At 40.0% G+C, this 12,424-nt stretch overlaps 1 protein-coding gene across 4 annotated transcripts in view; it reads right to left on the bottom strand.

Moving 5' to 3' along the window:
• EDA2R (ectodysplasin A2 receptor) overlaps positions 1-11,483 on the bottom strand; it is a 47,429-nt gene extending 35,946 nt beyond the window's left edge. For 2 of the 4 annotated variants that reach the window (XM_028841807.2, XM_028841808.2), the window contains exon 1: positions 11,385-11,483. In XM_028841807.2, the coding sequence (XP_028697640.1) occupies positions 11,385-11,389 (5 nt within the window). In that variant the 5' untranslated portion in view covers positions 11,390-11,483. Of the gene's footprint in view, positions 1-11,191; positions 11,343-11,384 lie in introns of those variants that run through there. The other 2 variants (XM_028841809.2, XM_015127601.3) reach the window with 1 other exon arrangement.
• Between the last annotated feature and the right edge of the window lie 941 nt (positions 11,484-12,424).

Here is a 12,424-nt window from a genome sequence, read left to right on the forward strand (position 1 = left end):
GGCAGACTTCAATACTCTACTGACAGCACTAGACAGGTCATCAACAGAGAAAGTCAACAAAGAAACAATAGATTTAAACTATACCTTGGAATAAATGGAATTAACAGATATATATAGAATATTTCATTCAACAACCACAGAATACACATTCTATTCAACAGCACGTGGAACTTTCTCCAAGATAGGCCATATGATAGGCCTTAAAACGAGCCTCCATAAATTTAAGAAAACTGAAATTATATCAAGCACTCTGTCAGACCAAAGTGGAATAAAACTGGAAATCAACTCCAAAAGGAACCTTCAAAACCATGCAAATACATGGAAATTATATAACCTGCTCCTGAATGATCATTGAGTCAAATACAAAATCAAGATGGAAATTAAAAATATTCTTAGAACTGAATGACAATAACAACACAACTTATCAAAAGGATACAGCAAAGGTGGTGCTAAGAGGAAAGTTCATAGCCCTAAACACCTACATGGAAATGAATGAAAGAGCACTAACTGATATTCTAAGGTCATGCCTCAAGGAACTAGAGAAACAAGAACAAACCAAACCCAAACCCAGCAAAAGAAAGGAAATAACCAAGATCAGAGCAGAACTAAATGAAATTGAAACAACAACAACAAAAACACATGAAAGATAAATACAACAAAAAGCTGGTTTTTTGAAAGACAAATAAAATTGATAGACCATTAGCAAGATTAACCAAGAAAAGAAGGGAGAAAATCCAAACAACCTCATTAAGAAACAAAAGGGGAGATATTAGGACTGACACCACTGAAATACAAAAGATCATTCCAGGCTACTGTGAACATCATTACACACATAAAGTAGAAAACCTAGAAGAGATGGATAAATTCCCAGAAAAATACAACCCCCCTAGCTTAAATCAGGAAGAATTATATATCTTGAACAGACAAATAACAGGCAAAGATATTGAAATGGTAATTAAAACATTACCAACAACAACAACAAAAAGTACGGGATCAGATGGATTCACAACAGATTTCTAGAAGACATTCAAAGAACAATTGGTACCAATCCTTTTGACACTATTCCACAAGATAGAGAAAGAGGGAAGCCACCCTAATTCATTGTATGAATCACCCTATTACCTAAACCAGGAAAGGACATAACCAAAACAGAAAACTACAGACTGATATCCCTTGATGAACATAGATGCTAAAATCCTAACACAATACTAGCTACCTGAATTCAACAACATATCAAAAAGATAATCCATCATGATCAAGTGGGTTTCATACCAGGGATGCAGGGATGGTATAACATACACAAGGCAATAAATGTGATATACCCCATAAACAGAATTTGAAACAAAAGAAATCACATGATCATCTCATTACATGAAGAAAAAGCATTCAACAAAGTCCAGCATCCCTTTATGATTAAAACTCTCAACAAAATCAGCATACAAGGGACATACCTCAATGTAATAAAAGCCATCTATGACAAACCCACAGCCAACATAATATCGAATGGGGAAAAGTTGAAAGCAGAGGACTGGAAAAAGACAAGCATGCCCACTCTCACCACTCCTCTTCAACATAGTACTGGATGTCCTCTCCAGAGCAACCAGACAAGAGAAAGAAATGAAGTGCATCCAAACTGTTAAAGAGGAAGTCAAACTGTCACTATTTGCTGATGATATGATCATTTACGTTGGAAACCCTAAAGACTCCTTCAGAAAGCTCCTAGAGCTGATAAAATAATTCAACAAAGTTTCCAGATACAAGATTAAAGTACAGAATTCAGTAGCTCTCCTATACACCAACAGAGACCAAATGGAGAATCAAATCAAGAACTCAACCCCTTTTACAAAAGCTGCAAAAAATAAATAAATAAATACTTAGGAATATATCTAACCAAGGAGGTGAAAAACCTCTACAGGGAAAAATGCACAACACTGTTGAAAGAAATCAAAAATGATATAGACAAATGGAAACATCCTATGCTCGTGGATGGGTAGAACCAATATTGTGAAAATGACCACACTGCCAAAAGCAGTCTGTAAATTCAACTCAATTCCCATCAAAATACCACCATCATTCTTCACAGAATTAGAAAAAAAAAAAACGATTCTAAAATTCACATGGAACAAAAAAAGAGCCCACATAACCAAAACAAGACTGAGCAAAAAGAACAAATCTGGAGGCATCATCACACTACCTGATTTCATACTCTACTATAAGGCAATAGTCACCAAAACAGCATGGTACTGGTATATAAATAGGCAAATATACCAATGGAATGAAATAGAAAACCCAGAAATAACCTCAAATACTTGCAGTCAACTGATCTTTGACAAAGCAAGCAAAAACATAAAGTGGGAAAAGGACACCCTTTCAACAAATGGTGCTGGGGTAATTAGCAAGCCACATGTAGGAGAATTAAACTGGAATGTCATCTCTCACATTATACAAAAATCAATTCGAGACAGATTAAGGACTTAAACCTAAAACCCGAATCTATAAAAATTCTAGAAGATAACATTGAAAAAACCCTTTGAGACATTGGCTTAGGCAATGATTTCATGATTAAGAACCCAAAAGTAAATGCAATAAAAACAAAGATAAATAGCTGGGACTTAATTAAAGTAAAGAGCTTTTGCATGGCAAAATAAACAGTCAGCAGAGTAAACAGACAACCCACAGGGTGGGAGAAAATCTGCATAATATATACATCTGACACAGGACTAATATCCAGAATCTATAATGAACTCAAAAAAATCAGGAAGAAAAAACAAACAATCCCATCAAAACGTGGGCTAAGGACATAAATAGACAATTCTCAAAAAAAGATACACAAATGGTCGACAAACATGAAAAAGTGCTCAACATCACTAATGCTTGGGGAAATGCAAATCAAAACCACAATGTAATACCGCCTCACTCTTGCAAAAATGGTCATAATCCAAAAATAAAAAAACAGTAGATGCTGGTGTGGATGTGGTGAACAGGCAACACTTCTACACTGCTGGTAGAAATGTAAACTAGTACAGTCACTTTGGAAAACAGTGTGAATATTCCTTAAAGAACTAAAAAGGATCATATGTGTATATATATACACACACACATATATATGTATATATACATACATATATGTGTATGTATATATACACACATATGTATATGTACAGACACATATGTGCATATATGTGTACATATATGTGCTTGTACACATACACAGATGTGTCTGCACATATATGTACACATATATGCATATATGTGTATGTGTATGCACACACATATGTACATATATGTGCATGTATATATGTATATATGTACATATGTGTGTACATATGCATATATGTGTATATATATGGATGAGATTTGAGACTATTATTCTTAGTGAAGTAACCCATGAATGGAAAACCAAACACTATGTTTCCACTGATATGTGGGAGCTAAGCTATGAGGATGCAAAGGCGTAAGAATGACACGGTGGACTTTGGGGACTTGGAGGGAAGGAAGTGAGGGGAGACGAGGGATAAAATACTACAAATAGGGTGCAGTGTATACTGCTCGGGTGATGGATGCACCAAAATCTCACAAATCACCACTAAAGAAAGTATCCATGTAACCAAATACCACCTGTACCCCAATAACTTATGGAATTTTTTTTAATTAATAGATTAAAAAATACTGAGGCTCAGAGGGAATGTATACGCCTATCTTTATTTGGCTAGTAAGAAGCAAGACAGAACTCAAAGGTAATTTAGAAGCTATGAGTCTGGCACACTTTTCAAGGCAGTATTGAACTCTAAAATAGAGAATGGAGGTCCCCCCAGTCTTCACTGAAATTTTTTTCTCAGTGATATTTTAGGATGGGCAGAAAAGCATTTTGTGAATGTTAACCTGAGTGCATTTTAAATAATGATTTGAGAGTGTTACTGCCCAAGCCTGAGGAGATAAGGGCCAGGTCAAAGGTGGTTACAATAGGAACAGAGAGGAATGATGGTGGGAGATACAAACCTTACAAAAGTGAGGACAAACAGAATGACCAGAGTCAGAGAAGATTCTGAGAGCTCCTGCCTGGGAAACCAGAAGAATCCAAGTGCCATGAGAAGCGTGAAAGGAGAGCTGCTTGGTAAAAGAAAAGAAAATGCACTGTTTTTCAACTATTTTCTGTATAGAGAAGTTGAAGCGGACAGAGGTCATGCCCAACAAGCATATACAATATGTGAAACATAAGGTTCAATGGTCATGCCCAACAAGCATATACAATATGTGAAACATAAGGTGAAGTTGGAGACGTGTCAAATGCATAAAAACACCAGAATAACAGTTCTTGCTTATAGCAGCACATCAGAATCATATGGAGCACTGAAAAAAATCCTATGCTGCAGATTAATTAAATAAAAACCTCTGGGGTTTGATAACCACTGGCCTAAGTAAATCCTGGCAGAAGTTAAATCATGGGTAAAGAAGAATGGCTGGGCACAGTGGCTCCTGCCAGCAATCCCAGCACTTTGGGAGGTCGAGGCAGGTGGATCACTTGAGGTCAAGGAGTTCAAGACCAGTCTGGCCAACAACGCGAAACACCGTATCTACTAAAAGTACAAAAATGAGCCAGGCGTGGTGGTGCACGCCTGTAGTCCCAGTAACTTGCGAGGCTGAGGCAGGAGAATCGCTTGAACATACTTGAAGCTGGAAGTGCAGAAATACATGAGAGCAACCAAGAAGGGGAAGCCAGAGAAGAAAAAAAAAAAAAAAAAAGAACCCTGATAGGGTAATATAGGACAAAGCTTTAGGAAGTAAGGGATGAGCAATGTGTCAGCTATTGATACTGGGAGGTGGAGGAGGCCAGGACTGAGGATGTGTCATTTTGATTTTATTTCATGGGCATGTGATAAAAGTAAATTATCTTTTTATGTTTAAGTATACTAAAATCTGTGCCTGGAATAGACATAATTTAGAGACCACAGGTGGGTACTACAGTTTTTAGTGAGCTACTTTCAACATTTCCAAAGTGGCTGAAGAATTTTAACTGTTAGTGATAGCAACATCTGGCCCAGCAATGTCAGGAATGGTATATCAACAGAGGAGAATGAACCTTTGCAAAATTAAAGAAGTCTCATCTATTGTTTGTCTTTTATTCTAGCACACAGAGCAAGAGGTAATGCCCCAGCTGGGGAAGAGAAAGAAAAAAAAAATCCTTACTAAAAGCTGTTGTCACTGTACAGACAGAATTAATGACCAACTGAACTAGGCTGCTTCTACTTGGCCAAAAGTAAATGCTAACCATATGAGTCAATTATTTTGTCTTCAAAACATTTGTGTATATGCACACACACAACAAACAAAGCACAAACCTCAAAAGACAAATAAAACTTAGAAGACTGTAAATTAAAAATATAAATATTTGGTTAGTGTTTGGCAACTGCTGAAAAATAATTGTTAAAGGAATGGGGAAAAGAAATTGTGTAGCCAAGAATACAAAGATACCATTATAAAAGAAATAGGATGAAATTAAGAACAGCAAACTCTGGGCTGATTTTGAGGGAAAACGTTCTTCTACTGACTGCTAAAATACTCTTTCCAAGTGGGAGCAAAAGCACAGAAACTACCCTGGATTATGTTGAAGGGAAAAATGAGATAATGTATGTGAGAGTGCTGTGGAAACTCCAGATTGTGCTACGCATGTGAGGAGTTGCTATGATTGTTGTTACTATCCCACCCAGAGCTGGGGAACAAAGGGTATTGGAGACAAGCCACAAGCCAGACCAGCACTCAGCTAACACCCGAAACCTCTTGCTTTGCTCTGCTGTTACCCTAGCCAAAGTGAGTCACTGGTCATGTACCAATCACCACAAGATTCCATAAAATTATGGTATCATAAAAAAAATTAGTTACTCAACCAGCAGTACTGGAAGGGGAGATAAGTTGACTTCCCAAGAAGGCTTTTGGCTGAGTTGTCCCAGTTGGGAATTGAATTCATGGTATGATTTATTTGCAGGGCTGGGACTGGATAAAACTCAGTCAAGTACTCCAATTTCTGATTTCTGTTAAGTTTGATGGTCTTGCCCCACACTTCCTCCACCCTGTCCCAATTACCAAGCAATCTGGAATAGCTGTATCTGAAGATGTCAATAAGAAGAGTTTATTTTTTTTCCCATGGCAATCAAGTACTCCATCCCATCCTCATAGGCCAGGGAATAAAATATCCTAAAAGAGCAGAGATACAAACCAGTGGGCATTTGCAAGCACAACCCAGGTCCACATCTTTACCAAAGGACTGGAAGAATAGAATGAGAACTATAGAATGAGGCTTGTCTGTAGAAAATGAAATGCTGCTGCCAAAATATTTCTTTACTTTTTCCTTAAATGCCCAAGAAAAGGGAGAAAGGTATAGGACTTTGTGAGGTTGTGGAGGGAAGATGAGACTGATAACAAGAAGCCTATGACCTCATATGTAAATGCACATTCTTTGAGACCATTTTTAGACTCTGACAATCTTAGAGTCAAAGGGAGGTTTAAAATTAATCTTCGTCCCAGTGGCCTTTTGCCCAGTAAAGAAATACCATCCAGCTCTACTTGAAGTCCTTTAGTAACAGGCACCTTAGTACTAATAAGACAGCACATTCCATCGTTTTTTTTGTTGTTGTTGTTGTTGTTGTTGTTGTTGTTTTCCTTCTCTTTGGCAACCAGTTAAAACTTCAAACTATCAGATAATTGAAAACATATAGTCATGGGATCCTAAAAGTATTATTCAGGACAACTTAACCCCATTCCCTGATGATCCAGGATGAGGAAACTAATGCTCAGAAAAGGGATAGAACTTTCCCAAAGTCACACAGTGTTCAATGGTAGAGCTAAAAGCAAAATTCAAGTCTGCATATTCAGGGCCCAGTGGCTTCTCTACTTCCCATATACGAAGAAAGGAGTTGGCCCAGCTTTAGGACCAGTTACTCAGTGACTATACTACCAAGACTCCAGCTTCTTTTTCCTACCTCCCACAGCCCAATAATGGCTCATTTTATCCTCAACAGAAACAATTCCAAAGGGTAGGCTGGGTCATGGAGAGGTGAATCGTAGAAGGGAAGAAGTGCTGCCCACTCTTTTTGGCTTATACACAATGGTGACTAGCAATCTCCTGGAAGTAGGACATCTCACTGTTTGATTCCACCATATATTACATGGAAATTCCTTTCTTTTTGAGAATAGCATGATGTCTTTTGGTGGTGTTTGGAGGATATAATAACTGTTGTCATTCCAAAATAGGGATAATTAATTTATGGTCACTCAGCAACCACTTGATGAGTACCTTCTATGCTAGGCATTCTATTAGAACTTAGTGGCAAGAGAGAAAAACAGAGGTGAATCAACTATATTCTCCAAATTTAGGAGATTGCAGGTCTGGTGGGGAACACAGAAAATACAGACAGTAAACTCTAATCCAAGAGAGAGTATAGCCATCCTCCTATCTATGTGCACAAAATAATAATAGTCGTATTTTATGTACTGATGGTGAAACTGACCCATATCTTTCCTGTTAAGCTCCCAAGAAAAGAATACATGGGTGGAGCTAGTTTCTAGAAAGAAAGAGGTGAAAAGCAACTTCTGCTTCAATATGAAGCTTCAGCACTGAGGAATGGCTCCAAAAGATGACTCACTCTCTGCAGGAGGCATTTGAGGGGAGCAGGTTAAGAAGACATCTAAAGAAAAGAATTCTCTCAAAAAGGGAATAACTGGTATAAGTTAATTGGAGGATCCATCTTTCTTTTGACTGATTCTTTAGTGCCAGAGTTTGCATAATTGCCCAGCTATCTATCACCTTAAACCCTAACAGCTGTGGAAAATGAAAAGCCCTACTGAACTTGGAGTAAGAAAAATATGTCTTGCAGTTCTGGCACAGATGCTTACTAACTAAATGATCTCTAGCAAGTTTCATTTTCTTGAGACCTGTTTGGCCACCTGTATAATATATATATAAACAAATCTGCAATTCCCTCAGTTGAGGATAAGGAAGCAGTGGGATGATGGATTTGAAAGTATTTAGCACATAGTGGAAAAAAATGATTTATGTTAAGTTTTTTCTTTTTTTTTTTTTGAGATAGAGTCTCACTTTGTTGCCCAGGCTGGAGTGTAGTGGCATGATCATAGCTCACTACAGCTTCAAACTCCTGGGCTCAGGAGATTCTCCTGCCTCAGCCTCCCAAGTAGCTGGGACTACAGGTGCCCAGTGTCCAGTGCCCAGCTAATTAAAAAAAATTTATATAGACAGGGTCTTGCATGTTGCCCAGGCTGGTCTTGAACTCCTGGCCTCAAGCCTTCCTCTCGCTTATGCCTCCTAAAGTGCTGGAATTACAGGAATGAGCCACCCTGCCTGACCAGAAAAAAATAATTAAAAAATAATAAATTACAAGGAAATTTGTCACATTTACCCATCCTGTTCCTTTTGCAGTATTTCTCATCACTATGAAGACATATTCATACCCCAATTTATATACTTCGAAACCACAGAGTCATATTTGACTTGATTCCATGACAGATAAGAAATGATACAATAATGTGAGCTGTTTGATCTGGGAGCAGAAGATGCAGGGGGATCTGATTTCTGGTCTTCAGATCTCTGAAAAACTGTCATGGAAGAAAAAGAACAGACTGCTCTAGGTGGCCTCAGGGAGAATGACTAAGATATCCAGGTACAAGCTTTAGGAAAACTAAGTTCAGCTTAGCAAAAGGAAAAACTTTTAACAGTCCAACGCTTTCCCTGAAGAGAATGGGCGCTCTCAGAAAGCAGTAAGGAACCTCCCTCTAGAAGTGTTCAAGCAGAGACTGGCAAGGATATTTTAATGTGGAGCCCATTAGGGTAAAGGAAGATTACAATTCATGAAATTCTACTTGTCAGGCACTGTGCTAGACCCTTGACAGGAAATATCTCTTTTAATCCTCCCAATAACACCATGATGTGAGTACTATTATCCCTCTTTTTCAGGTTAGAAAGCTGAGGCTTAAAGAATTTGACTACTTCTCATTGGGCTAACTACTGGCATGGTGGATGGGAGGAACAATTATTTGTTGCATCTGTTTGGCAACACGCACACACACACCACATACTTCTAAATATTTTGTGGAAATGCTGATCCTAGTTGGGAATGTCAGGTACATAATGTGCTTCGGATCACAAACAACAGATAAATAGCCGACCCAGGACTTGAAAATAGATATGTCTAGCTCAGAAGGTCCACACCCTTTCTATTGCATTATCCACAGAAGTGAGATGGGAATGCACAACATTGTAAGGTCTAAGCCAACCCAAAAAGATTCTGATTTTCTCATTTGTCCTTTTTCAATCCCATATAATTTATGAATTACAAAGTTCTGTAGATTCAAGTTTTGTGATGGCTTGTTAAATTCATCACCTCCTTTCTATTCCCACAGCTACCACCTCAGTTTCAGGACCTTGTTCCCTCTCTGCCCCTAGTTTATCCACCTCTTGTGTTCTCCTGTTCCAATCCAGCTGACTAACCTTTTACCAGATTACTCTTCCTAAAGCAGAGGATCTTTTTTTTTTTTTTTTTTTTTTTTTTTTTTGTATTTTTAGTAGAGACAGGGTTTCACCGTGTTAGCCAGGATAGTCTCGATCAGCTCAGAAACTTTCAATGGCTTCCTATTGTCTGCCAAATCAAATCAAAACTATAGCATCCACTGTCTTTTGCAGTTTACCACCAATCTGCCTTGGCAAGTTTAACTTCCATTTTCCCACTAATTGTACTCTAAAATCCACCTCAGCTGGTGTTCTTTTCATATGCCCTGAGCTTCCCTGCCTTAAAGCAGTTGTTCCTGTTATTTTCTCTGCTTAAACTGTCTTCTCTATCTCCACCTGTTGAAATTTTATCTGTGTGCCACAGTCTACCTTAAATAATAATAGTTAATATTTATTGAGTGTTTATTTTGGGCCAGCCACTGTGCTAAGTGTGTGCAAGTATTTTATATGGATTATCTCATCTAATCCTCACAACAGCCCAATGAGGTGGGTGCTATTATTATCCTCTTTAGCCTGAAGTTAACAGAAACTCAGAAAGGGAGAAGTAAGTTTATTTGTCCATGGTAACACAAATTAATAAATGGTGAATATGGGATCTGACCTCAAATAGTCTAGCTCTGGAGGCCTGAAAGGCGTTACAATTTCAAAAAAACAATTAAAAAAAAAAAACAATAAAAAACCTTTTTCTGATTTCGTATCGTTCAACTTGATATGATCCTTACTTGGCAGCATCTAAGCATTTTGATTTAACTTTTAAAACCTTTCTTGTGTTATATTAATATTTATCTGTGTTTTTATATCCAGGATGAGACTGTCAGGCCCCAGTGGGCACAGCCTAGGTCTCAGACAGACATCTCAGTGTCTCACACATGGTGGCACAGACTAGGTGCTCAGTTAGTCTGCTGAGTTGAAGGTAAGTTGGGGTGAAGGAAAGAACAGAGGAGTTATCTAGGGAAGATGTTCCAAACTTTCCTGCCACAGCCACCCAGCATGATACTGGCCAACACTGCCAACACCTGTCTAAGTCAGACCCTGAAGTCTTTTCCTAGCCTGGTCTCTGCCGGGTCCCTTCTTGTCCCCCAGTTCTTGCAGCTTGCTGGGTCTTGGCCAGTGTTTGGGGTGAGGCAGGATCAAAATAACACTGCCAGGGGCTCAGCTTCCAGGAATGAGATATCAAGTGAAACCAAGCTCGGCGGGTGAGGGGGTGGATTGAAAGCCCCCAAACAGAGCCAGCATGCTCTTTACACAAGCCCTGACTTGCCCTCAAGCCACGCGGGCTAGCAGTTCTGCTTTCCTCAGGATGCTCCACAAGTCTGATTCACTGTCCCCGCCTTCACTAACACCCAGCCTCCTTCTCTTCTTCATCTCCCAACCCTAGATGCTCAAGGTTGTTGGACACGTCCAGGCATGTTCCCAGTGGCAATGCAGGTCCAGTAAGAGCCTGCAGGAACTGGCTCGCCAAGATGCTAGAGATGTCAGCCCAGATCCCGGCACCTCAGAAAGCGCTCTCCGGACACAAATGGATGGACTGACAGCCAGCCACGGGGCGCCTTCCCAATTGTTCTGATTTTGCGATACCCTATAACAATCATCCTGACCTGATTCTGTACTTCTGCATCTAGATGCCGCAGGTCCCAGCCGCCTTGCTACACCAGGGGGTGTTCCCACACTCACCCGGTAACGGAGGAGTAGATAGCTCTTGCTCCGAAATGGAATTCCCGTACAAACCCACCTCAGCGCAGAGCAAACATCTCTTCCAGCCCCCGCCCGTCACCCCCTGCCGGTCACCCCGCGCCTCTCAGCCCCCGCCCCTCAGCCCCGCCCCTCAGTTTCCGCCCCTCAGCCCCCAGCCGGCATACACACTCACAGCATATGAAATTCCTTGTAATCAAAGTTCCGCTTGACTCATTTCACATCTATGTGTAGCAACAACATCCCAAACCTTCCTTTCATGGTAAGCTTACCTTTTCCGCCCCCCCCGTGAAGTTCCTAAAGCAGCTATTGGACTGTTTGAGTGCCTAGGCGTGGCTACGAAAAAGAAACTGCCTTTGAGAGGCATATGTGAGGCTGAAGAACAGTGACTGAGTCACTGGTATGGCAGGAGCTGCAAAGCTCCCGGGACTGAAACGGGGGCCAGAGAGTAGAGGGCCAGGGAGTTGGGTCCAGAGAAAGCATCAAGTTGTCTCTTTCACAGCTGAATGCAGCTCAGCTCATCAAAGTTTGTTCGTGACTTAGCAGGCTTGGAGTTTGACAGGGAAAATTATTGTTGGAAAAGCCAAGATTTTCAGACACATGGAGAAGCCACTTTCCAGGTCTGGGTCTGCCTCAAAAAAATACTCCTCCATTCAGAAGGGTAGGTAGGATTGTGACCGGAGGAAGAAAGCAGAAATGAAGCAGAGAAAAAAACCACTACAAATAAAGGAAAACTGGATTCGGCACTCAGCTTTGATCATCCACCTTCTCTGGGCCCCTGAGTGTCTGTACAAGGAGGGGGTTGAGCTACATAGTCTCTAAGGGCACTTCAAACAATGACAGTTTGGGAGTTTATTAATCTATGGTCTCAGAGCCAGCAGTGGATAAATCCTGAAACGTTACTCGTCTCTGACCTTGAAGAGCTTGCAGAGTTGGGAAGATAAAATAGACTGGACAGAGACAGAGAATAGCACACAGTATAGAATTGAGGGCCAAACTATGAGGTGCAGACTGGAAGGGTTTGGGGGCGGGTAGGAAGAGAGAGTAAAAAAAAAGAGTTTGACAGGGAAAGCAAATGTTTTTCAATAGATTAGGAGGTTTTAAAATAGGTCAAAGAGGAAATAGTTTAATGCTTAGAGGAAAAGGAAAGCTTGAGCCAAGGTATGGGGGAGAGGACCAAGAAACGTGCCATTATCAGTCTCTGAGGGGCCCCTC

This window comes from Macaca mulatta, chromosome X (assembly GCF_049350105.2).
Source record: "Macaca mulatta isolate MMU2019108-1 chromosome X, T2T-MMU8v2.0, whole genome shotgun sequence".
NCBI classification, from domain to species: domain Eukaryota; kingdom Metazoa; phylum Chordata; class Mammalia; order Primates; family Cercopithecidae; genus Macaca; species Macaca mulatta.